The 27840-nt window shown below is 41.4% G+C and overlaps 1 protein-coding gene across 15 annotated transcripts in view; it reads left to right on the top strand.

The window, feature by feature from the left end:
• Positions 1 to 27840, top strand: part of MICAL2 (microtubule associated monooxygenase, calponin and LIM domain containing 2) — a 187095-nt gene that overhangs the window by 23832 nt on the left and 135423 nt on the right. For all 15 annotated transcript variants that reach the window (XR_003853270.1, XR_003853271.1, XR_003853272.1 and 12 more), the window contains exon 2: positions 11165 to 11506. Coding sequence is in view for 11 of the 15 variants with exons in the window: in XM_029582916.1 (XP_029438776.1) it covers positions 11243 to 11506 (264 nt within the window). In the remaining 4 variants the exon portion in view is untranslated. The remainder of the gene's footprint in view (positions 1 to 11164; positions 11507 to 27840) is intronic.

Here is a 27840-nt window from a genome sequence, read left to right as displayed (position 1 = left end):
TACAAACAAAAGCTTTAATATAAGCATGCACTCAGGGCAGCGCTTCTCAACCCAGTCCTTGGGGCACACCTTACCAGGCTTTCAGGATATCCACAATGAAATCCTGAAAACCTGAATGGGCTAGGCACACCCCGAGGGACTGGGTTGAGAAGCACTGGCCTAGGGAATAGGCAGGAAAGCTGAACACCATGGACAAATGCCTTTTGTTTCTGTGTAAAATCTAGGTAACTATGTATCGCTCTGCTTTAAGAAGAATATTTGTATCTGGTCCTCTGGTGGCTCTTGGAAAAGTAGTTCACTATAATTTTGTTTTTGGTGCACTGAACACAGTGTCCCGGCGAGACAATGATGTGTTCAACGTGTGTGGAAGTGGCCTGAACAGCATCTGCAGTGAATCTTCTCAAGGCTCTCATCATGTTTTATTTTGCTTTTATTATATTACCTTGTTACTCTTTTATCTCATTGTTAATTCTCTATCGCTTTCTTTACATTCCAAGTTGCATTATGTCCCTGTTTTATTGTAACTGCTATTTCTTCTTTTATCACATGTTAATGTTCAAAGTTTTTTCTCCTCTTGTCACACCCTGTTAATTGTAAACCGACATGATGCGACTCCCATCGCGAATGCCGGTATATAAAAAATTAAAATAAATAAATAAAATAAATGTTAAGAAGAAAGTACAGTGGGATTTTTTTTTTTTTTGCCAAGCAATCTGACTTGTAAGCAGATATTTAAAAGGCTTTCTGGGTAATGTTACTACTAGCTAACCTTTCATGCTGACCTTGACTCTTGACCCTCGTGATCCTGACTCTTGACCCTCATCACCCTCCTCTCCCATAGTCTGGTTAGCAAACATTCTTTTAGCTTTCAGTTTAAATTGGTCCATATTACAGGAATTGTTTTTTTAACAGCTTTTGGTAAAAACTGTGGGCGTTACTTAATTCTCCGAACCACAGGGGGATGAAACGCGAAGGCCTCTGAATTATAGGACTCGAATGTAAAAATTACTCTCTTTGCGTTTATACATTCCAAACGACATGTTCCTGTTGAGAGACAGATCAATGTAAGCCGGCTGTGCACGGTGACACCAGAAAGCCCAGCCTCTCTTGCCTCTTGTAAAGCATGACTCTCTTTAATTGACTGGTCCTTTTGTACGGAAGCTAAAACTTCCTTTCACTGTGACTGACCTGCTTTAGCAGCCCCGGGTGGCTGCATTATGGAGAATATCCGGCCACATCATGCCCTTCCCCAATGTTACCAAATACAAATAAAAATGGCGCGTAGAGGATGCGTGCGTGCCCAGCGGGAGAAGCGAAGGTCTTGGCTGGTGTACAGCATGGCTCCTGTGAAGCAAAGCCCAGAAAGTGAGTTTCCGGTGAGAGCCGTTCCCTGAATCCTGCTTCTAGGGAATGGAACCCACATGGGCGCGCCTGGCAGGATGCAGAACTCTCTCTCCGCCCTTGGCATCGTACTGGTGCGCGCATCCCAGAAAAGACTTCCTATCCTGGTTTTTTTTTTTTTTTTTTTTTTTTTTATGATGTCTACAGTTGCAAAAATGAATCGGAGAATGTTTTAATTTCTTTTTATGTACTATAGATTTTTCTTTTATTACATTTGATGTAGACCTATGTGCGGCGTCTGGAATGGGTAAGGAGTGGATCTGCTCTTTGGGTTTTGCTGGGTACCTGTCACCTGGGTTGGCCAGGACGCTGGATGCTATGGACTCTTCCTCTGGCTCCGTATGCCATCTCTCTTTGGTTCTTATGCTTGGTATAATCTGTGAGTCTGTGGGCTCAGTAGGCATCATATAAGAACCTTCATTTGTGCGGCTATTAAATAAGCCTCCTGGAGACATTTGCCTACCTTTTTTTTACCTTTATTTTTAGATCTTTAAATTTGGTGACTGAACAGAACATCCCCAGCTAATCAGATGTCATTGATGTCAGTGTCAGCTGCTGTCTCTCTAGTTTATGGCATCACAAAGACACTGACAGGCTGATGCAGAAACCTGAGCGATAACTGTGCGCTGCAGTTCAGCACACGGTTTCCTAACACGCAGGCTAATATTTCTTTTAACTCCCAAATGCAGTAAGCTAATGGTATGCTAATCCATCAGGAGTTAAAACAGCATGGGCTGAATGCATATTTATTTTAACTCGAAAGGAGAGGGAGCCGCCAGCGGGGAGAGTTCAATCCGACATCCACCACCACTTACCCGGATCAGTACTGACTTATCCGCCCATTGGGGCAGGGCTAGCTGTCGCTGCCACTCTGCCAGATAAGTCAGTACTGATCCAGCTATCTGGTGCAGTTCACTGCTACTTTGCCAGAGCAGGAAAGATTTTTTTTAAATGTTATGTGCCTGCACAGTCACACTGGAAGCTTTACTCCACCTCTGACCCAAGTAAGCTTCCAGCATTAAAAAAAAAAAAGTGTGTTCAGCTAGTGCACATTTCTGTATTGGGAGGGAATACCTAATGCCCTCATTAGCATGGAATTTCCATGCAATGGTGCTAAGCTGTCCACTTTTTTGAATGCACATTTTGTGAGTGTAAAATGCCTTCCTGCATCAGCAGTAAGGTTTACGCTCAGAAAGGGGCCGATGCAATAAATCAGTGCAGAAAACGTGCGCTCGGGAGAGGTGGCATTCAGCGGGTTAGGAAAATGGACGCTCAGTTTTACCAGCGTCATGTTTTCCTAACCTGTGCACAGCCACAGGTTAGGAAAATGGTCACTCGTTAGTTGAGCATCTCTTTTCTTAATCTGACTGCCTGCACGCTTTTTTTTTTTTTTTTTAATGTATATATTTTAAACCTTTTTTTGATCCTTTTGGTTCCTTTGACTTAATATCGCCACACTTTTTCTGAGTGTAAAAATGTGTGGGTCGAGCGCACATTTATTTATTTTTGGATCCGGGGAGAATAGCTAATAGCCTCATCGACATGCATTTGCATGTGATGAGCACTATTAGTTTCGCGGGGGGGGGGTGTTGGACCTGCGTTTTGGATGTGCTAATCCCCTTATAGAGTAAGGGGTTGTGGACGGGTGACCACAAGCCACATCCAACCACAGGGTACACGATGTGCTCAGCTGAGTGCACTGTATTGCATCGGCCCCAGCTGAATGCGCCTCTCTACATCGGCCTATTTATTGGACAGCAGTAATCAAACCAAAACTGTCTGCAGCATCCACATTAGAGGCTAATTTAACAGCTTTTTAAACAATGTGCTAGTTTATACTCCCTGGAACAAGAGAATTTCTGTATATCTTAAAAGTCAAAAAGCCCCAAAGGCTGTTCTGGAAACCATTCCTCTCACAGATACAGATTAAAAACCTCTTTATGCCTACCCTTGTTTGCTAGCCCTTTGGGTTTTTTTTGGTGGATTTTTAGCGATGCCAATTTTTCAATATTGTCTTCAGTTTAAGTTGAGGAAATTTTGATTTTGTGTGAAATTGTTTCTTGAAGTATTACAGTAGCATTATTCATGCTTAAAAGGAATGTGCAGACTGTATAATACACACGAACCCTTATCTTTTCGCTCAGTAATTTAAGTAGAAATGAGCTTTCACAGACATGGTGATGTGGTATCTTTTTTTTTAATTGGTCTAACCCAATGCATCTCTGACTAGCTTTGTTTGCTCAGTGATGTAGAAACCCTGACTCATGAGGGACCATGCAATACGACCTTTGCTGCTCTTGCTGGCAAGTCGCAGGTTAATTGCCAGCAAGGCAACCTGAGATTTGGCTGCCGCACTGCCTTTCAAGCTTTAGTTAACAAAACCCCCACTTCCATGACAAATTCTAAGTAGGGTTTCTTGTGGTACTAGACGCCTTAAAAGCAGTCATTACTGCTGCTAATGATTACTTTCCTGCAGCTGGTGAGCTTGGCTCCATCCTGCACTGTGTAAACTGGCGATTTGTGGATTTTTCCACCGTTGTTGGCTAATGCAAGCTCTGATCTTCCGAGTCATGTGGAAGATTTCTGCTCTTAACACAAGTAGTAGATTGGCGTATGCGTTTCTCTGGAGTTTTACAAGTGAATGCTACTTTTATTTTGAAATAAGAGTACGATGCCCATCCTTTTATCTTTCTTCCCCTTTTTATAGTACAAATTTAACCTTAGAAGAAGAAAGTTGGTGCCAGGTCTGAGAAGTAGACCTGTACTGTACAGTCAATGACTCTTGGATGGTGGTAATTGAATATCGTTGGAATGTTTGTGGTGGGTGGAAGTCTTGAAGAAAGTGCTCGTTCTTGGTGTATGTGGGTTCAGGGGAGAAATATTTGTGTTTTTAGTGGAGGAAATCAATGTGTGTTCAGGAAGTCCTTAGACATAATTTAATTCCTGAAAACTGTCTAAAGTCAAAACATTGTAAATCAAAAGTAATTGTCCCATAAGAGCTTTATTATAAACAGGGGATTGGTTCCAGAACCAAGACACAATGCCAACTCGGAGTGGCAACTGGTGGTGCAGAACACCTCCCCTGCCTATGGCCTGCCCACTGCCTTCCCACCATGCCGGCCAAGATCACCGTGGCAGCGACGCCGTAGGCACTTGTGCCATGGGGCGCGCACACAAAGGAGCCTACAAATGGAATAACCATCTTCACCATGGAACACTGAGAGTACAACATCTCGTTCCCCATCACTGGCCAGGGTCGCTACTGTGGTGCAGCTTTCCAACAGCTGATTCGCACCCCTCAAGTAAGAACTCTCACCAACATTAAACTCATCAGCTTGCACCCTATTTTTCTAACCGCTACATTTTTCTTCATGCTCATTAATGCACAATCCATTACTAAAAAATCCACCACCATCTACGACCTCCTCGTAGCTGGATCTTATGACTGTCTATGTATTACCAAAACTTGGCTAAAAGAATGACATCCCGAACCTCATTCACTGCTGCCCACCTAACTTCTCTTACTTTCATAAACCAAGATAGGACGAAGAAGAAGTGGTTTGGATGTTTTCTTTAAATCTCACCTGAAATTCACTATATTTATTTATTTATTTAAGTGTTTTTATATACCAGTATTCGTACATACATCATACCGGTTTACATCGAACTTAACAAGGTACAATGAAACTGGGTGGAACATATTTAGAACAATATAAGAACAATACTATGTTGGATGTCTCCACCCATGCTCCTTATGAGATGCTATGCCTGAAATCCCAACACATTAACCTTTGACCTACTGCCCTCCTGGACTCCTTTCCAAAAACACACTCCCCTTGTGTGAGGCTATCCTTAATCTCAACTTGAATCCGTCAACTATAATGTAGGTGACTTTAAACTCTACACACCAGCCTCACACACCTCTACAATAAAAATCCACGCCCCCTCCCAACTGCTCAGATTGTCTAACCAAATGCTACTGGATGCTCCTCACCCAAAGCTCACCCACCTTTTGGATACCAGAATGCATCGCTTTCTTCTCAGCAGGACCACTCCTTTGGAACAGCCTACCTCCTGAAGTAAGATGTCTCCGTGAAAAGACTCTTTTTTTTCCCCCAAAAAAAGCCCTAAAAACTTTTCTCTTTAAGAAAGCATTCCCCAACCTAAAGGACAATGGATTACCCCCAACCTGCCCCCTCTCGGAGGATGCTACATAATCTTCTCCTCCTTTCACCCCTACCTCTTCCCCCTTTCCCAAATGATCCTACTCCTTAAATGCTTGTGCTTTCCTTTCCCCCTTATCCTAAGGTATGTGCATTGTCCTCTTTCACCCCCCCTCCTTTTATCTATGTACACGCCACATTGGAAGGGCAGGAAATCTGTTTTAAATAAAATAAATATTTTCAGCAGAATAACCCAAAATTTAGTAATATGTAGCAGTGTAAAAAAGCATAGACACTTTTTTTTTTTTTTTTGGTCTGGTATCCAGGCATGCCTACAGGACATTGCGCTGATGCTTTTTTGAGAAGAGGATGAACCTGGTACTCTTCCTATTGATGTCACCTTGCTGGGCTTCATGGCCATCAGTACACTATTGCGTGCCTGTTGGGAGACGCTTGGGTGTCTTAAAGTTGAAACAAGTGTTGTATGTTGGATAATGCATGTCAATTTAGAAATGTAACTGCGAATTGTAACTTGACTTCCTGTATGTGTGTCTTAGTCCTGAAAAATTACAAGGTTTCTTCTTGTGACTTAACAGTAAACAAAGTGGTTTATAAATACGATTTTTGTGCTCTGCACATACATTTATTTGCAAAATGTTGTAGAATTCTTTGTAAGTAGGACTGCAGTTTTGAGGTTTTTGTGTCTGCAGTAAATTTTAATGCATCCTGTGCTAGTAACATTTTGTAGTCTGAAAGTGATGAGGGAGCTTCCTGTGGCAACCGCAGTAGTTTTGTTTCACTTCCAGGAGCTCCTTTCAACCTCTTTCTTCCCCTCCTATCTTGAAAGATCCTGTGGACGCAAACAAAGAAGAAAAAAAACAGTTTCTCTGTTTGCTATGGAAGGAGGCTGATCCACAGGTTTCTGGGTCAGGAAGGCCAGAACCCAGCAGCATTGTTGAGATTTCAGGACCTGTGAAGTGCCAAGTTCCCCTATCGGCATCACTAACCCCTAGATTTATCTAAATTATATATATATATATATATATAGTGAAAATAGTGCCTGCGATTACAAAAAAAAAAAAAAGGGCGTAGTTAGGCTAATTACCCTGCTCCTGCATCATAATTTCCGTAAGGTGCAATAAATTGCACCACGGGGAGGGGGTTGGAGAAGAGACTGTAGAGAGTCAGTCTGACCCTCTCTATATACATACCATTATGGAGGGGCACTTTGGAAGGTGGGGTCGGGGGTGTGTGTTTTGTAACAGAAACATTCTGAGTGATTCATAGTAATATTGGCATCACTAAACATGTGTATTCTTTATAATGGATGAAAAGTATAACAAATGCAGTGGTGTTAAGTCCCTCTCACAAAATGATAAATGACTCTGTAAGTGCTCTTGAGTAAGTCACCCGACTCTGTCCTTAGTGCTTGTCCTCCCTCTCAGGACCCCTTGATCATCACTTCTGCAATTTGCTATCACTGTACCTTGTAAATATTACAATTGATGATATTCGTCCAGACTTCTTGAAAGGCAGATCTAAGAGCATAAAGGCTGCTCTGAAGACGAGGGAGAGAGAGAAGAATCCCCCAGAAAAGGTTCACGGGTTGGGGGCTGGAGAACCTGCTCCTGTCATTCTCAGAATTGGACAGCATCGTAACAACAACAAGTTTGAGAGAGAGCTGAAAACCTCAACCACCAAAGAAGAAAAGCAAAGCAAACCAAGCACATTTCTTTGCAGTTTTGGGGAAAACATGCTTTCCTTTTGAAAATATGTTGAAGTTTATTTTGGACCTGAACTACTGCAGCTATTAAATACTAGAAGTTCTTTGCCTGAGCACGGTGGGGGATTTTTTTTCTACCAGCTGTTGTGCTTTCATATATATTAAGCTGGTATGACCTGTGTCAAGATATCATGTCTTGCCCTTAACTCAGGCCCCAGTGTAATAAGGTGCACTAGACTGTGCACACGTTTTTGTGTGTACAGCCTTCATTTGCGAAGCAGATTTGTGCATACGTCTGTATGCACATGTGTTGGAGCGCCTCCATGCAAAGTCCATGTTAATGAAAGCATTAGCTGCCACTCCCCAAAGCACAGAAACATTTAAAGCCCTGAAGGCTTAACACAAGTTGTTTTAGCACTGAAAATGTAATTCCCGGTCAGAGGTGGAGTATGGTTAATTCACATTTGTGGGACTAGTACTAGTCTATGGATTCTAAGCCCAGTATGGTCCTGGACTTTTAGTTTTGTGCACAAAACGGTGTCCTCCTATCCTTTAGTTGCTTAACTTTTATGCACACAACAATGTGCCCAAACCTGGTTTTGTGCATAGTAACCCTTGTGAGAGAAGAAAACGTGTGGTGAAATTTAGGGCACGTTTTTTATTTGTGCTTTATTATATCTGGCCCTCTGCTTGACTGCTCTTTTTGTTTTGTCTCTGAAGCAGTGGTTACAGGGAGTGATTGATTCATAAACAATGCTGTATCAAACCTCAGGCTTCAGACTTTTACCAACAGCTGAAAAACAAACAAACAAACCAGCAACTGGAAGATTACCGGTCTGTTTGATAGTTCCCTTTTTTTTTTTTTGAAAAATAAGAAAACTTCACAAGTGCTTAAGAAAGCCTAAGTTATTTTTGAAGTAAAGTGGATATAAATCTTTTTTAAGTCTTTGACATTTGCTGTATCTTTTTCTATGAATAATAACTTTATTTTCAGTTTTTCATGCCTGTTTTGGGCAGATAACTAAATTCTTTTGTAGGGGGGATGGGGAGCTTAATTTCAAATTTAAAACATTCCTGGGGTCAAAATCTGGTAATGCTCTTATTCCTGAACTTGTATTTATGTATTTGTTCCCAAGGAGTGTCTGCACGTGGTCTGGAGAGGAGGACATGGGAGTGACCGGGAGAGGGGGGGGGGTGGGGATGGGGGAAGTTCTTTCAATAAACATTTTAGTGCTATTGCTTCCTTCATTCTCAGGAACGTTTGTTCCAAAATATACATTACAGTTTTAAATGCTCCGCTCAACATAAAGTTCACCTGCTCTCGCTGCCTTGTAAGTTACCTGGTTCAGCTATGGGAGAAATACTAAAAAGCTAAGGACTATCCGGAGGGAGAAAAGACCCTTTTTTTTCCCCAGTGGAAAGGAAATTCTAGAACCAGATGTCATGATAGGAGGCTCAAAGGGGGGGGTTAGGCTCGTGGAAGGGGCAGAGGCAACAACAGTAACCGGATTCCAGAAAGCGCACGGGCAAGCAGAGGATCCTTCCTTCGGAAGGAAGCAGGGAGATCAGCTGGGGTCTAAGGCAAGGGAATATATAACAGGAATTAAATTGGCCAGATTAGATGGACCTTATGGTCTTTCTCTGCCATCATTATTCTATGGCAGGGATTGCCAGCTCCGGTCCTCAAGAGCCACAAGCAGGCCTGGTTTTCAGGCTAGATTTTACATGCATTGTATGCAAATCTGTCGCATGCATATTCATTGTGGATATCCTGAAAACCTGTTCTGCTTATGGCTCTTGGGGACCAGAGTTATCCACCCCTGTTCTATGCTTTTGTGAAAGTGACAGAAATGTTTCTGAACAAGTTCTCTGCTAAATAGTTGCTCAGTACAGAAGCTAGATATCTGATATTTTAGAGCCCTTTTTTTCCTCACTTTGGAATGCCTTTGTGTGTGTGTGTGTGTGTGTGTGTGGTCAAATTTTACTTTTGGGGCAAAAAAAAAAGTGCAAACAGATCTTCAAGTTAGGCAGGCTATGTAGCTTAGGCCACTGTACTGTGGTACAGGGAGCCACAGAGGTGAGGCCCGTGATCCCGGAGAACTGCTACCACTGCTGTGGTGGCCACTGGGGTTAAATTTCAGGAGTATTTCCTCAGTCATTCCTGGCTGGTGAGGGTACATGAATTACCTGGGCATGCTGTGCGGGGTGGAGGGAATATTGAAAAGGGGAGGGAGAGAAGAAAATCCCTATGATTTTTTTAAATAGCACATCTTTTGCTCAAGGATTTAGATTCTTGTATGTCTGGAAGGGAAAATCGTTTTTCCGCATAAGATATCTTGGAAGCATAAATTTAGGATGAAAGCAGATGTCTGCACGTGTTTGCCATACTTTTTGCTCAGAATTTAAATCTAATGAAATCTGTTTTGTAAAATACTGGGTTCTTTTTGGGGAGTTACCATTCAGGAAAAGGATCTTTAAGTCAGTTGAGGCAGATTTGAAAGGGATTTCTTCCCCCCCCCCCCTTTAGGTTCAATATTTATATTAAAAATTGCAAAAAGTGCATGAATATTAACAATATAAAAAGAAAGGGAGATGTGCATCATAGTTTCCAGACTGAAAAAGGAACATTCTAATTTTGACAGTGTTGCCGAGGATTTTAATTTTTATTGCATGCTGCTTTGGGGCAGCTTAAATGGGCTGGGGAGGCAGTTTATAAAAGAGAAATAAAATAATTTGCAAAAATGATATTCTGTGCTCACAAGAAAAATGTTTCACTTTTTAGTGTGAAGATCCTTCACTGTGGAGTATCGAGGTAAAGATTTGCTAATCTTAGCTACTGCAGAAGCAGCTAAATTAAGGGGGACATCTACAGATTTAAAGAATTGCCCACATAGTGTGGGAATACTTTTTTTTTTTTTCTGGGTAACTGCTTTATGATGCACTGTTCTGAGGTTCTGCGGCTTTAGCCTTTCTATGGTACTGGACTTGGCTGAATGAATTTTCTTTGATATTTTCTTTTATCCAAGCATGGACATCCATAAACACCACACTCTATATATAAAACGTTTTGGAGATCAACAGCGCATGCACTTTTACCCAGGGGGAAAAACGGGGCAGGCTCAGAGGTGAAGTTAGGTCAGGGGAGGCGATATCCCCAGTAGTTCTGCATTTTCAAAGCTATACAAGTTTTCCCATGGGGGGAAAAGCAGGTATGAATCTCTGTGGATGCGTTTTCCTGGGGCAGTTTTGAAAGGGAAAATACTATAAGCTCTTATTTTCTGCTTTTGAGAATTGGCGTAAAGCCCATGGGTAAAAGGTTACCTATAGGCTTTGCGCCAGAGGAGGTAGTTTTGAAAACTGCCCCAGTAATATGGAGAAAGAGAGGGGGTGTTATAAAATAGTTGCAAGAATGTCTAAAAACAGATTATAATATGGAAGTATGAACAAGCCGTAGCCATGCAAGAAAGGATGAAGGAACCCTAGCCTAGGAGTACTTGCACTTTTTTTTTTTTTTGGGATGCCTCAGTATGTGGCCACCAGCTCTTGCTAGTGGCCACATTGACAATTTTTCTCTAAAATACTTTCTCTTAACTTTAGCTGATTCCTTCCTGATTCCTGGTGGCAGTAAACAAAACAGAAAATCTGTTGATGGCCACATGCAGCCACCATGGCCGCATTTGAGAAACAGTGCGCTGGTCTCTTGAATAATTAAACCATTAAGAGATCTCTCTTATTCATGTCCTGGATTTATAAACTAGAGACTACCTTGATATTTCTGTGCAGGCTGAATTCAGTTGCTTTAAATACTCATTTAATCGAAGGTACGTTTTCTACTTGTACGGAATCTGTGTAACCAATTTTATATTTTTGTTTCCAGGGTGGGGGATGCCTGCAAGAACTCTGTGATCTCTTGTACCTGTCCCACGGCACAAAAGAACAAGTTTAACAGCAGAAGATGGGGGAGAATGAAGATGAGAAGCCGAATCAGTCTGGTCAGCTTTTTGAAAACTTTGTCCAAGCAGCCACATGCAAAGGTACTCTCCAGGCCTTTAATATCCTCGCTCGCCAACTTGATCTAGATCCCCTGGACTACAGACATTTTTATCCCAGACTCAAGTCCAAAATAACTACTTGGAAGGCTAAAGCATTGTGGAACAAGCTTGATAAGAGAGGCTGCCATAAGGAATACAAGCGAGGAAAGTCATGCGTTACCCCAAAGGTAAGCTAAGCTGATAATGCCATTTCAAGTCTTGTTTATAAAGAGTTTTGTTTCTTAAGTCTGTGACACTTTTTTTTATTTTTTTTTTATCGCCTTTCAATACATTTTTGTCTGCTCAAAGCATAGCAGAATCGAAGGCACAGCTGACTCGGTCGTAGCACTCACAGATTTTCATGGCAGATCATCAAGGTTTATCTGAAGGGGACCATTTAGAATTCATGGTGCATGCATTGCAGTCCCAACACACAGAGAAAGTTTAACAGATTCCCTGTAATTAAACATTTTTGAGCCAGACTTGCATTTCCTATGAGATGGTAAATGCATGCACCATTGTTCTGTGGAGAAGGCAAATCTGTGACAATCTAGAATGCCACTAATTTCTGGGAAGATGTTCTCCCAGAAGAAGGCAGGCATGTTCTGACCTCAGCCCCTGGAGCTGCTATTTCTTTTTTTTTTTTTCTTTTTATATTTTGGTTATTACATTGTTCAACAGCCATAAAAGCTGAATATCAAACAGAAAAGTATTAATGGGCATATTAAAAGAAAATGAGATCATCTAAATTAAATACATATTACTGCTCAAAATGCCGCTAGATTCCTAACTTCACAAACAAAAGATTTGACTGCCTTCGTTAAGCTGATTTCCAGCCAAACCTAACCAGGTAGATTTAGCTGAAAATCAGCGTTGGCCTGCTCAGATGGAAGCCCACCCCAACCACCCCTCCAAGGCTGCTCATTTTTTTGGGCGGCTAAATTTACCTGACCAGTGAATCTATCCAGCCAAATTTAACTGCTCTGTCGAATGATATTTTCACCCCAAAGGATCTACCCCCATTAACTCCAGAATTAACCGGGTAGATCCTTCTGTAACTTTGCCCCTAAGAGCAAGTCCTTAAACAAGAGGAAGAGAAGGAAAACAATTGAGAACTAGTGAGAGAAACTTCATCTGTCTAGTAGAAATGGAGCAAATACCTAAAACGTTTGTTACCAGTTAAACAACTGAGTTTTTATTAGTTTTCTGATAGGAGATTGTCTGCTGTGATTCTGAGTTTAGACACAGTTTGATCAGAAATCGGAAAGTTTGACCTGTGCTTTCAGTATTTGGTGGGATGTGTTTCTTGCTATAAAATCTCTCAGTAATAGTAATAATTTATATTTTATAAAATGTCAGTAAAACTCAAGCTGTGTAAATAAAATCACATAGTTATAACCTCCTTATAAAGTATATATTAGCACAGATGCCTTTAGTCAGACTGTAAGTGCTACTCGCAGCTCTGATGTGTTGTAAACTCTTTCATGGAAACTGTGGCTTATCCTATTGCTGCATGCTTGGAAGGGTCCTTAAATATTTTGTGTATTTTGGGCAAGGGGAAAAGTTACGTTGAAGTGTGTTTTCTGAGATTGCCAGTCAGTCAATCGGAAATTCTGTGGCATCCGAATTTTACCTTTTTTTTACGATTTCTAGCTTTTGGAAGCCTGGGCACACGTGCAAGACAGGCAATACGGTATGTGAGCCCCAAATCCAGGAGGACTGCTTGACCACATCTCTAAGTACTTCTTGCTTAGTCAAAACTTTAGCTTCAGGATATAACCCCTTCTACTCAAGTGAGAGTGTTTTCTGTGCATAAAACACAATTATGCATACATCCCAAGTACAGGACCCACGCTGCACGAACACCGGGTTCAGCCCTAGAGTTAGACTAGTGTCACAAAACCGTATTCCACCTCTAACCAGGAGTTAAATTTCCAGTATTAAGAAAACACGTTAAACCTACGCACCTCTCTGCATCGGGGAGTCATAGTAATTAGTTTATGCCTTGATTAATATGTGATCTGCGTGGAGGAGAGCTAATTTGTGTACGCAGTTGTACTGCTGTTTGCATGCGCATTGCACACGCTAAACTTCTTAAATTGAGTACGGTTGTATGCAAAAAACATCTGAGCACAACCTCGCATTACTACGTGTGCACAGCTGAGCACACTATTACATCAGGGTCACTGATAAGAGTTAATCTAGTGTGGATTACAGCATTCATCCTTCCTAGAGATAAAACATGTCAGTACATAAATCATGTTTTCTCACTATTCCCCATTAGGTCCACAATTGTATGTTTTTAGTAAGTAAGTCCCATGAGTCCTGTAGGTGGTGCTATACAAAATGGCAAACATGAAAAGCCAAGTATCAAAGGAATAAAAGACTTTACACACCTCGAGTTGGCCTAATATTGGCGTTGATTTAATAAGTTATGAGTAAAACGTGCACTAAACGTCTGTGCACATTTTTTTTACTTACTCGCCAAAATAAAGATTTAACTCCTGATGCAGTAAGCTAATGGTATGCTAATTCATCGAGAGTTAAAACAAAAATTAAAAAGCACGCTAACACAAAAATGTGCGCTCGGACATGCTTAGTAATGATAAACCTAGAGAGATGTTACTCCCAGAGAACCCATGAAAACAAAATGGATTCCAACCCTGCGGACGGTGAATATTAAAAAAAAAAAAAAAAAAAAAAAAGTGCCATGCCAATTTTGAGTTTGCTGCACATGAAAACAGAAGCTTAAGCTGAGGACTGCAGGTTTATTGTGGCTCTATCTAACAGGCATTCCTCATGCGTGATTCGTGGCTTGATGTCCAAGCATATCGAGATGCCACATGTGCAAGAATGACAGGAAGTGCATTCCAAGAACAGCATCCACCTTGAAACACTCTGACACTGGCTGATAGTGAAGCAGAGATAAGAACGTATATCGGAGTTTTGAAATGCTTTTTCCGCTGACATGGGGGCTTTATAGATTTGTGCATGTTCTTAGCGTGATGAGTGCACCGATTTGTACAACCTGCGGGAAAGCTTCTGACCCTTGGCCAATGCTCCCAACGACTTGAAAATATAAAGTAGTGCAGAGCAGCAGCCATCACCCCACAAAAACTTCGTACTGACGTCTGATGTGACTGTGTTTGGGGCATGCACTGCCTTTGGAGAAAATTGACCCTGATTTTGTGAAGGTGTGGTTGGTAACCTTTTTTTTTTTTTTTTTTTTTTTTTAAACTTTTGTTGCTGAGAGCTCAGAGCGAGACAATAACTTTGATAAACCATTTCTAACTGGAAGGTGAAAATGGAGAGAAACCTGCTGCATGGTTATGTAAATATATGTTTATGGGATGATTTTCACATGTAACAAACAAAATGTGATCTTTTGAAGACACAAAAGCTCAGAGCTTCACATGAGAAGTTTAACCTGAGTTGTTTTATTGTTTGATATTCAGAAACTCGCAATAACTGGATGCAATATTCAGATTATTATACTGGTTTATTTTGTATATGCTGCTGTTTTATTGGAACTACTTCTTGCCCCCTTCTTCTCCCTTAAGTTTGTACCAAATGCTAATCTCTCTTATTCACCAGTAACAGGCTTTGCAAGTCTTTTTCCAGTAGCACACTAATACCTTGAATGGCACCATTGCTATGAGGAAGCAGTGATACAGCTTCACCTACCCTCTACCTTTTCTACCGTACCTTCCTTGTCATGTTGTTAACAGATTGGACCTGTATGGCACCTTTCACCCCTTCGTTTTATTCAGCTGAGAAGTGGTGAGATCGCATGATAGATCACAATCTGTTGTAGTATTATAGGTATGAATCCGTATTTCAGAAACCTCTTTATAGGTAATTTTATCTCATCCCTGCTCTGTCAGGTGTAAATTAGGAGCCTTAGGACTCGTAGCCAGTCAAGGTGCAAAATTGCCTTTCACGGTCTGCTTTTAAGCCATTTGTTAAACACAGAAAAGGGCTGAAGCCTTGATGATTGATGTTACTGTTCACAAATTTCAAATGTGTTTTCAAGCCTGCCTCCCCTTTTATTTTTTTTTATCGTTTCCATATGCCCAGTATCTTTTTGTATCTTTCTGTGCAACAATTTGCTCATTGATTAAACTCGAGGAGCTGGAAAACAGGAGCTTTAACCTTTTTTTTGGATGTTTTGATTTTACATTTTCCAAGTTTTTTTTGATCCGCTGCCTGTAGGCTATACCTGTATTTTAAACTTGTAAGCCACCAACTTCTTACTCGTCGGAGACTCAAAATAAGTAATTCCTCTACTACGTGGGTTCTCAGCCCAGTCCTCGGGATGCACCTAGCCAGTCAGGTTTTCAGGATATCCACAACGAATATGCATGAGATATTTGCATTCACTGCCTCCACTGTAAACAAACCTATCTCATGCATAATCGCCGTGGTGGATATCCTGAAAACCTGACTGCCTAGGTGTGCTGAGAGGACTGGATTGAGAACCTGTGCCTCTAGCACATCTGTATTCAGAACTTGTATAGAACATTTATTCGTGTAGAGCAAGCTAGCCCTGCATTGATCCTTTTACTAAGGAAACTGCAATTCATGATGGGAATGGTGAGTAAGACCCCTCTTATCAGCATGAGAGATCCCTATACAGTTGCTTAAAAACTTACAGTTGGACAAGAAACACGAAGGTTTGACTATGGAAAATAAAAGATGCTTTATTCTTTTCTGCCTTCATTTTTGTATTGTAAATAACCTGTGCACCAGACTAAGCCCAGATTTAGACAGAGGCAAGTGCCTCCGGTGTCAGATTTTTGAAGGGCGCTGGAGCGTTTGCCACAGCTTCCCTGCCTCTGTGGGAAGGGAAGCTGTGGCAAACAGCTTCCCTTCCCACAGAGCTGCCTGTTTAATGTAGAGCAGCGGCACCCTGAACTGATAGCAGCAGCTACAGCAACAACGTTTATAAGAGAAATGCAGCACCCTGAACTGATAGCAGCAGCTACAGCAACAACTTTTATAAGAGAAATGCAGCACTGGGGCTTCTGAGGCACCCGTCGCACCCTCCATGGCCCTTCAGCAACCTCTCCCCCCACCTCACAACCCATGGTAGGGGCGGGGCCGCTGCAGGGTCCTGAGGACGCGTCGGGTGGTTTGGAGGCCCCATGTTGAACTCTTTCAAAGTTGCTGCTGCTGCCAAATTGGGGCTCCGCTGCTCTAGGGAACGAGCGGCTCGGAGGTGAGAGGGAGGGCCAGAGAATCTGGGTAACCAGGGTAAGGGCAATCTGGGGGGAGGGGGGGTCCCATGCTCCCGTCTCTTCCCCCATCCCCTCCTCCATAATTCTGATGACTTTGACGAGAGTCAACCCGCATCCTGCGGTTTATTTCAGAGATGGGACTCCTCCGCCTCTGTTGCCTATGGGCGCTCAAAATTTAATTCTGGCCCTGCACAAGACCTTTTCCCGAAGTTGGGAGAGTTTCACTGGCAAGGTGAAAAAGAGCCAACAGCTTAACGCAGCTAAATGGACTTTCAGTCATGTTGGATGATAGCTGTTAAAAGCGATGTTAATGAGGGCCAGACGTATGATGGTTTTTCTTTTTATGGGAACGTGTATTCCAGCTTTGAATGTTGCTGTTCGTTGCATCACTTGTTAAAAATAAACGTTTGGCTCATAAACATTGTGTGGGAAGACAGTTTTCACATTTTAGGGGCACTAACTCAGAGAGCTTTATTACAAACAGAAATTGATGACTGCTGTTGGCTTCTATGTGGTCAGGATCGCTTTAGGGGTTTTGGCCATTTAAAGAGAAAATTTCTGTTAGGATTGTGTCCTGAGCTTGCTCGAGGTTGTCTTTCATTCTTATTTTTGGGATCCAGGAGCAGGGTCAGATTTAAGCATGTGTTCCTTCTGTGCCAAATTCTGAAGGACTCTGGGGGCCTCCTCCAGCCACTCTTCACTTTCCACGGGGGAAGGGAAAGGAGGAAGCCCCTTGCCTTAAGTCCTCTGCCTATGGGTGCTGTCATCTTAAATCTGACCCTCCCGTTTCTTTGGACTTCCAACTTATTTGGAGTCAGGGCTAGGTGATGACAGCATGAAACTTCTTATGTGTAAATAGTGGAGGATTTTTCTGCATCTGTCCCTTCCTAACTTTCTTTAATCCGGTGGTTGAGGTGATGGGGCAGGGCTGTGCACCGAAGCTCCTTCTAGAACCCTGCAGTCGTGGGCCACTAGGTGTCTCCACTGAGCAATGACTGGGGCTTCCTCTTCCTGGCTCTGCAGCATCCCCAGCCCTGGCTGACTCTGGGAGTAGAAGACCCGAGCTTGGAATCGAACCCAGGTCCTTCCCCCCCCCCCTGTGGCCACAGAGCCACCAGGCCTCAGTTTGCTTAAATCTTTATGACATTTCTACTTTCTAATCTTCACGTCTTCTCCCTGAATACCGCTTTTAGATGGATTTCATATTAAAAAACATGGGTAATAAATACAAGTAATATAAAATGAAAAGAAATGTATTAAGTTTATCAGGCCAGACTTAACTTTTGGGCAAGTATAAGTATAAGACCCAAAAAGCCTGTAAGTCAGTCTGCTGGCATGCTTTGGAAACTGCAGAGCTTTTGCCTGGGGATTTCATTTCCTGCAGCTTCCAGAAAGAGAACTCCACAGGGAAACAAAATGCTACTAAAAATGACTTTTGCAAAAAAAAAAAAAAAAGTTCAATAGGACTTGAATCCAAAATGCTCCATGTAACAATCAGACAGGATCGGTGCTGCGCTTGCATGAGCCTTTCTTTAGAATTTAATTTTCCCCTTCCAGAAGCCGCAAGAAGCTAAATTTTTGGGCAGAAGGGAAGCTGATTTTTAAAAGCGTGCAGGCAGAACTGGCCTACAAGTTTCTTTCACGTTTTTTTACCCTTTTTTTTTTCCTGAAGGGTTAAAACTTGGCCCTGCCGTTCCTATTGCATTGAATGTTTTCTAAAAATCAGGGCGCGGGTGGGAGGATAGAGGAAAATCGGTCATTTCCAGGGTTTGAGATGTGCATCTTCGGTCCTAACTGCTCACTGGCAGTCTTTGGGGTCTGATTGGGGCTTAAGAAGACAGAGGTGGCCGTGGCAGGTATTCGGGAGTGGGAGCAACTACCCAGGGTGCTAAACTGCCTTGTTGGGGGAGGGGAGGAGGCACCAGTACTGCAGGCTGTTATAAGAGCTCTCGGGGACTCTAATGCGGCCACTAGAGTAGGGGGACCCTCGTCTCACAGTTGTCGCTGCTCCTTAGGCTATACCCAAGGCAATGTTTGCTCGGTGGGGGTCGATTGGTAGAAGAAGAGTAAAGGTTTTATGGGGATGGAGAAGAGGAGAAAGAATGTGGGGATAAGGGAGGAGGAAGGAGTTGAATGGTGAAGAAGAGAGAACATGGGAATGGCACCTGATAGGGAACAAGTGTGCTCTCACCATTTACCCTGCCTACTGCCCACAACCCTCAAACATATTAGTAAGGAGTCCATGTAAAGTGCATTTTATCCTGGAGAAGTTTTCAAACCTTGGTCATTTTGAAGAATTGTTTTCCAGTCTTCATGTAGATGGATCTTGACTGTGGAATACGTAATCTTACTCCAGGGTTGTCTCTGTGTCATCTTAACTTTTTCCATCTGTCCTGGCTTGATGATGATTTTCTGTTAACGATACTGAATTATTTTCATTTGCAAAGGTAAACAGTCTTAATTTTGTATATTTGGAAAGGGACATTTGATAGCACTGGATAACATTTTTCTTACAGACAAGCTCCTGTTAGTTGTAGAGCACATGATGACTGTACATGCCAACAACTCTGCAACTGACTCTGCTGCTTGGCAATCCATTTTTTTTTTATCTTCCTCCCTGTAATCTGCAGCTCATCAGCTTATTCAAGGTGAATTATTTGTTTACGTGACCAGAATAGGTTTTGACAGCATGAAAACTTTTATTCAAAGAAGCTAACCAGACAAAGAACATAAAATTTGTTTTTTCACTCTCTTGGACCAGTTGCTGAAAACTGTGTGTGTTTACGTTTTACATGTGCCTGAAATCCATTCCAAGAAGACAGGCTTCAAGACAGTATGAAACTGCAATATGTTTGCTGGGAAAATATTTCAACTTTGTTTAAAACCAGTGTCAAATGCATGGCAGAGAAAGCAGCATGAAGCCTCCTTCCACTCTACTGAAGTAATCAACAAGGTTGTTACAATCCTAGATTTCTAAGCAAATACTTAACTTGCCATTCTGGTGAATAGTACAGTCCATTTTTGGATCTGTTGTTGGCTAAATTCTCATCTGCGGGGTTAGGCTTTCACTTGACCAGACTTTGAGAACCAGCAGTCCACTGTCGTGTAAATATTCCATGCAGTCTGTAAACTTTCAGCTTTGCTTGAGAGCAACTTTCAGGAGGATGTGCATAATGAACCTTGATTTAGATGACAGGATGCAGATCATGAGATATTTAAAAGAAAAAATATATATATATAAAGTAGCATGTTTTGTGAGCAGCTCAGGTTCCATAATTGGAAAGGGATGACTTCCCAGTTGTCGGCTTAATTCCAAAATCCACAAAGCTTTCAAGTGCTTGGAGGCAGCTCCTATCAGACTAGATAGGGCCTAGTGCCGTCTTCTGCCATTGCACCTCTGTTTCTATGTACTGTAGCAGATCAGTTTGGACATAGCGTCTGCTCATTGGAACTGATGATTATGTACAACCGGGCCATGCATAATTATGGCGCTATGGATATTCTTGAAATCTGACCTTGCCTTCAGAGGCCAGGTTTGTGACCTGTCCATATATCCCCTGTAGATTTAAAGGGCTGCTGCTTAGGCTTCATCATTGTTATAGCCATCTCGGAACACCAGTGAAATACCATCTGGTTTACAGGTAATGTTCATAATTATACATTTCTCCATGACTGGGCCTGCTCTATGGAACACAGTCTCACCAGCTATTTGAGAGATACCTGATTATCGCTTATTTAGGAAGCAGCTTGAAGCATTTTATTTTTCTTTGACTTTCAGGGGTGGTTCTTGTAGTTGGTCTAAGTGCATTTTAGTTTTTGCTGTTGCTTTTAGTTTTGTGTGTGGGGATTGTGTTTTTTTGTAGATTACAAACAATGTAGCCTGAACTACTGGTCTGGGTAGGGCGAAATATAAATAATTTAAATTAGTAAAAGAGATGGATTTGTGGTTTGTAGATCCTGACATTCATCAGACTGGGAACAGGAGCAGGGCCAAATGCAGATGATGACTTTGGATTGCACTGTGGATTAAAAAATGATAAAAAGATTCTAAAACACGCCTGACTCCAGGAGAGGGCTTGTCTTTGATTATTTTTTTGGAAACAGTACAGTGGAAAACAATGACAGGGAACATCTTGTGATAACTTGGAAATCCATTATTACTGCTGTTCATCCATTTTAATTTTGATAGCAAAGCTCATGATGCCTCTTTTGACATTCAATGTGCATCTAAAACAGGACATTGTAGGAATCCTACATAGGGGTCATTTGGCAATAATTATAAGCGCCATTGATTCTGAAATGCTTGTTTGAAATGCAGCGTAAATATTGGACACACATAGCCAGCAAATCCATTAATCATTTTTTTTCCCTTAATGTTTCCTTGCATGTATTGTGCGCACCACAAAGCCACACCTTATGCCAGTTTGCCGAAGACTAGTGCTTTCATGCCTCGATTGTATTAAGGTGATTACGTTTTGGAAGCAGAAATAAAAGCCATTGTTGTAGTCGTCAAACAGTTGTATAATGGCAGTATAGGAGTTAAGTATCTTTAACGCAATACTTTGCACCAGATGAAGAGTAAATCTAATGTACAGTGTAATGTACCATGAAACTTAATCCTGATTATAGAAACCAATGCGTGTAATAGAGTTGTTTAAAGGAACAACCTCATGAACAGGTTTCTTTGTTTCTGATTTCAGGCTGAGCTGAGTCAAATTACAAGACCTCTTCTGGAAATTAGTTCATAGTAACTGCAGCCACAAAGATACCTGTAGAACAGCAAATGTTACTGCTAGAAATGTTCTTGCCCGTCCACGAATGGGACTTTTTAGCATAAACATAAATTGATAAGTTACTAAGATATGAACACAGAGTAGGAAGAAAAAAGGCAGTAGAAACATCTTTAGCACGAAATCCTCTTAAAGGGTAGCTGAGCCCAATGTATTACTCTGAAAGTAATACATTGGGCTCAGCTGCCTAGAGGCCTGCCAGAAAACTGCTTTGAAACTAGCTCTCTGATGAGCAGCAGTGTTTTTGTGTTTGTTTGGTTTTTTTACTGGGCCATAAGAGAACATGAGGAGGACAATCTGGTGTGCGTTCATGATGATGCCCTGATGAGAGGCAGGTGGAGAAGGGCAAAAGTCTTATTCAGTAGATAAAATATTTAAAATGTTTAAAAGGTAGGTAAAGTTTGTCTGTTTGTGGATGATACTAAGATCTGCAGCAGAGTGGACAAACCGGAAGTAGAGAGAATGAAACATTTAAGAAAGCTTGAACCTTGGTCAAAGATATGGCAGCTGGGATTCAATGCCAAGATGGCTGTTTGTGATGGGGGAGTGAAAGACTGTTGTGCATGGACTAAGAGAAGGACCTTAGAGTGATAGCATCTAGTGATCTGAAAACAGCAAAATAATGTGACAGGGCAATAGCTAAAGCCATAAGAATGCTGGGCTGCATAGGGAGAGGAATAACCAGTAAGAAAAAGGAGGTGATAATCCCCTTGTACAGGGCCTTGGTGAGACCTCACATGGAGTACTGTGTTCAGTTCTGGAGTCTGTATCTGAAGGGGGATAAAGGACAGGATGGAGGTGAACTAAAATGGTATCTGGCCTCCATCAAATAACTTACGAGGAGAGGCTAAAGGATCTGAATGTGCATACCCTGGAGGAGAGGAGATGTAGGGGAAATTTGATACAGACCTTCAGATACCTGAAAAGTTTTAATGGTGCATGAACTTCAAATCTTTTCTGTTGGAAAGGAAACAGTAGAACTAGGGGTCACAAAATGAAACTTCAGGGGGACAACTCAACTAATGTCAGGAAATATTTCTTCAAGAGGAGGGTGGTGGATTCCTGGAATGTGCTTCTGGAGGAGGTGGTAAAGACAAAATGGTGAGAGAATTCAAAGTGGCATGGGATAAACACTGTGGATCCCTAAAGGCTCGAGGATGGAAATGAAGAAAAGAGTGCATGGGGGTAACCTGCTTGGTGCAACAGTTACCACCCTTTACAGAAGCCTGGGGATTACTACCCTCAACCAATAAGCCTTGATACTTTTGATGCAACTGCAAATTGCTCTCTGCTTTGATAGAGGGGGGGAGGAGGGGAATTGGATTCAGACGGCAACCAATATGGGCTCGACTTCGGTCTGGGGTACTGATATGCAGACATAAGGGAAAAAGCACAGGACTGCTTCTATGGCCAAGTCCAAAAGCAAAGCACATCAGCATTGCCGGAATTTTCAGGAAGGCTCCTCACTTAGTAAAAATGTTGCTAGCAGTAATTTTTGGGGAGTTTGACAGTCGCTTGGTTTTTGATTATAAATATTACTGCCCTTATAAGGATTGGTGGTAACTGCACAGACTACCCTTAAGAGAAACCTGGGGTGACCCACACGGTGCAGTAGATATTACCATAAGAACCTTGCTGGGCAGACTGGATGGACCAATTGGTCCTTTTCTGCCGTCATTACTATGTTACTATATATGTGCCATATAAAATCAACTCTGTAAAACACTCTGTGAGAACTCTCTCAAATCAGTCTCTTTGCTGTGTGTCCTGACATAGCCCATAACTGACAAGAAAGGTAATTGCTACTGGGGAAAGATTATAGTGCTCCAGTTTACTGCCTTGAAAAGGCGCTAACATTGTAAATTCTGCACATAATCCACAAGCTCTTCCTTCTGGCCTCTCTCTTGCAAACCTCTGAAATGTGCAAATGAAATTACGCATAATTCTTCTTCTTTTCCAAAGGCCGCACAAAGTAGATTAATCCTCCCTGCATTGGCAATAATTGTTACGTCGTCATGTCCCCGGTGGAGTTGGGTGACAGGGCATTAACCTACTGAATATGCAGAGGGGGGGGGGGGGAGGTTTTCAGTCTCAGCTTGAAGGCCAACAAGGGACAGTCCACGGCCCATAGCTCAAAACCCTGTGCTTGACTACACTTGATCTTAGCCAAAAGGCAGAGAAGCAATGCGCAGAAGCAATTCTCCGAGGCAGAGTTGAATATCCTCTGAGTTGACCAGAACCCTGAGTACATATTCAGCCATTAATATGGCTCAAGAATGTCTGTCTGATTCTTGCTAGGTGAGGGAGATTAATAACTCCACACAAACAGTAGAATGGGTCAACGAAGAGGTTCCTCGCCAAGTTCTAATTTCTCAAAACTAGTAATTAAAAATAAAATGTAAAAATTTTTTATTTCCTGTTATGTTGTAGAAGTGATTCATCCTGGGTAACTGGTCAAACTGGTCTGCATGTTCTTTCATATGTCTGCAAGCTGATCATTAATCTTTCTTTAAGCTCTGAGGATGTCTTTTATCTGCATGCCTGCCTTTTACCTGCATGTGACTGCCCTCACACGTGCATATGTGTGCAGACACATGACTTTTTAAAATGATTTTGATTTATGAAGCTTAAAGAAAAGATAATTCCTATTTAAGCTATGGTGTAATCACCCTGGCGCCTCCAGTTTTAGTGTAGCCAACATGTTCGGTTAACGATTGGGGCTGAGAATGTCTTGACTTAGTAATACTGCTTATAACAGAGATGCATTTTTAATCTGTGCACATATGGTAATGCTTATTTGTAGTGCACTGTAGGAGATAATGCATTTAGTTATAGCAACTTGGATACAAATAGCTTTTCATCCAAGTTTGCACTCAAGGAAGTTGGATAACTCACTCAAAGCTGCAGAATTAGTGGGGAGAAGGGAAACTCACAGCAGGGTCTCCAGATTTGTAGTTCCATCTTGTGATCATTACACCATATCTGAGTCCAGTAGCTGTTTGTTACCTGGAGGCAGACTTCAGGTGTTCTACCACCGTGAGTTGTTTTCATAAGGCATCCCAGGGTAAGGCAATTGATCAATAAAATACTTTGGAAGCTGGTTGAACATCTAGTAAAAATCTGTCCACCCTGAAACCATACATAGCCTTCACTTGCCCCGGTATCCGTTTCCTCAGGCTGCTTGGAAGCATTTCAGTATTCAGTTGGCCAATTTTTTTTTTTTAATAAAATTTTGTTTTGTCTGGAAAGTGGGTTTAGTTATATATCGCAAAACACTTAATGTTCCCGGTTTCCTACTGTTTTACATCTAGTTTCTTGGGGAAAAAGCACCGTACTTTTCCAAAAAAACAAGGATTATGGAATGAAAATGTATACATAATAGACCTAGTTCTCTGAAACAAAACGATGCTTTCTTTTTTTTTTCTTACCCAGCTTTAGGTTATGCATAAAAATATCAGACTGAATTACATCACTGAAAAAACATCTTTTCTGAGAGTGAATTTGATTTAACAATGAAATCATTTTATATTAGAATCTTGTTCATCATATTGAACTCTCAGCCTTTCTACCCTGCTTTTAATAGAGGGTTTCCCCTTCATATCTCTTTTGTGTGTATTATTATTATTTTTATCATGCATCTTACATAAAGGCAATTACGTTCATGTGAAAAGACACTTTAAATGAGGTTGTAGATAATGGCAAAAAAAAAAAAAAAAGCGGTTGATTCATGTAGTCTGCCCTGTTATTCCTGTCCACTTTGCAAAGATATATTCCAGCTGTCAGCCATAGAAACTCTGCAGCTTGTAGAATATCGATACTTATCCAGGTCAGTTTTTTTATTTTTTTTTTCCCTGCATGGTTCTCGTACGTTCTTCTGCTGAGGATGGCAAAGATCCTATACTTTTAAACTAACACTCAGCTGCTCCCCAACGTGCCTTGCCACCAAATTCTGTAACAATTTAAACGGCTACCAAACTAGAAAGACTGTTGCCCAAACACCTGGCTTTTCTAGGCAGCATCCAGCCATCGCCAACCATGCCGGGCTAGTTTCTGGGAAGCTTTAGCCTGCTGGTTCCAAACCGGGCTACCACATAGCCTGCAGCATTGGTAAGGTAAGATTCATTCCTCTGCCCTTTCTTCTCCTTATCTCTCCCCCTTATCTTTGCTCTTGAGGTGATGAAGAGTGGGTTGTTTGTAATATTGCAACCTCTCAACCTTGCTCCTACCACTGTGGTAGACTGGGACAGCAGGTAAGGTCCATTAAGCCCATCCTGTCTGCACAATGCTGTGAACCACAGTTGATCTCTGAATTTCCCTTCTCTTCACAACTAGGGATCTTTGTGCTTATCCTGTGCTTTCTTGAATTCCTTTACCATAAATTTTTGTCTCCACCTTCTCCACTGAGAGTCCATTCCATGCATCCACCACTTTTTCCATGTAGAAATATTTTTGGATGTTGCTCCTGAGCCCCTTGGAACTTAATTCTGTGACCCCCTAATTTCTGGAGCATTTTTTCCTCTGAAAAATATTTGCTTCCTGTACTTTATTGATACTTTCGAGGTATTTGAATCAGTCTTGTCATTTTTCCCCTCTCTCTCTCCACTTCTCTAGTGTGTATATATATATATTTAGGTTTTTACATCTCATCCGATGTGGCTTTTGTTGTAGCCCCTGAACCATTTGGTAGTCTTTCTCTCTCTCTTATTTATTTAAAAAAAATTTTTGTTTTGTTTTTTTAAGCTAAACATTCCACTGATCATGCTGGGCCACATTGAAAGCATACACAATTTTAACACAAAGGATAAATAAAACGACTCCAACCTGACTATATCCTTTCGCAGGTACGACTTACAGAATAGGACACAATATTGAAAGTGAAGTCTCACCAGTGAACTGTACAGAGATTATCCCTCTCTCCCTACTCGTTATGCCTCTTCCTATGTACCCTAGCGTCTCTCTCACTCTGGAAATCGCCTTATCATGCTGTTTTACTACCTTGAGGTCATCAGTCAGTCACCCTGAGGTATCTTTCCTGGTCAGTAAACATCAGTATTCCACTCCCCCTCCTCAATTATGTATAGTTTCATTGTATTTCTGCACTCCAAATACATGATTTGCTACTCTTTTCCATTGAATCTTAACTGCCAAGCATTCAAACACTCCTCGGGTTTCCTTAAATCACTACTTACTATGTCTAATCTTTCAGGGGTGTCCACCCAGTTGCAGATCTTAGTGTCATCTGCAAGAAGGCAAAATTTCCTCTCTAACCCCTCCACAAAATTGTTCATAAGGGTATTGAAAACAGATCTGAAGACCAATCCCTGAGGCACTCTACTAATTGCCCTTCTTTCCTATTTATTAATCACATTTATTTACAAATGTTACATGATCCACAGGGGTGAAACCCCTTACGATCCTTTAACCCCCTCATTTGCTTCTGATGAATAGAAAGCAGAATGTACTAGCTGGTCTCATAGATTGTTGGCTCTGGTAAGGGGAAAAATAGGACATTGATGAAATATAGGATGTACGCGTTAATACTGGATTTTAATACCCAGGTATGAAAAGAATAAGGCAGCACACAAACAATCTCTTGCTGCTCATTATTCTGACATTTATTATTTTGAGTTTTAGACATTAGCAAGGGATCTCAGCCCTTTTATATGCCTTATTGTTGATGTGGTTTGGATATCCTCGTGAAACTAAGCACTTTTTCATTGCTTCTGCCTGAGATTTGAACTCATCATCCATTTGAACAAAGGCGCATCTAAGCCATAAAAATTGTTCCTTTAGTAAATTATCTTTAAGATGTCTGGGATTAAAACTGTCATAGTATAATAAGGTGTTCCAATCCATATCTTTTCGGGAGATCATGAAGTGAAATGCCTCTCCAACTAGATGGATCTGTATATATCGAGATAAGAAATCTGGTGTCAAAATTAAATGTAAACTGAAGATTAGCATCATAAGTATTAAGCCACCTCATGACCATAGCATGAAAATATCATCCATATACCTTTTCCAAAATTTCACATGATGCTTATGCAGAGAAATTGGAAGATATCTTTTCAAAGTCACCTATATACATAGAGGTTGGCTATATCTGGAGCCATCGAGGCTCCCATAGCTGTACCTTTTATTTGCTGAAAACATATACTGTTGAAACTAAAGTCCTCTCGTAGAGCTACTGAGGCTAGTTCTACGATAAAATAATTAGGGATGCATTGTAAAGCATCTCTTTGTGTCAACATTTCACTAATCACCTCTAATGCCTCCTTTTGAGGAATATTCATGTATAGTGATGCTATGTCGATCCAAAATTTATACATGGTTTTGAACAGACCTTGATATTGTTCTAGAAGAGAAATGATATGAGCGGAAAGTGCCATCCAGGCACCACAAAAAAATGCAATCAATTTAGAAGAGCAGTAAGAAGTTAAAATCAAGACATCTGATCTAAAGTTATGACAAATTGGGAATTGAATTTGGCAATCT

Source organism: Rhinatrema bivittatum, chromosome 17 (assembly GCF_901001135.1).
Source record: "Rhinatrema bivittatum chromosome 17, aRhiBiv1.1, whole genome shotgun sequence".
NCBI lineage: Eukaryota > Metazoa > Chordata > Amphibia > Gymnophiona > Rhinatrematidae > Rhinatrema > Rhinatrema bivittatum.
This window is presented reverse-complemented; position numbering and strand designations above follow the sequence as displayed.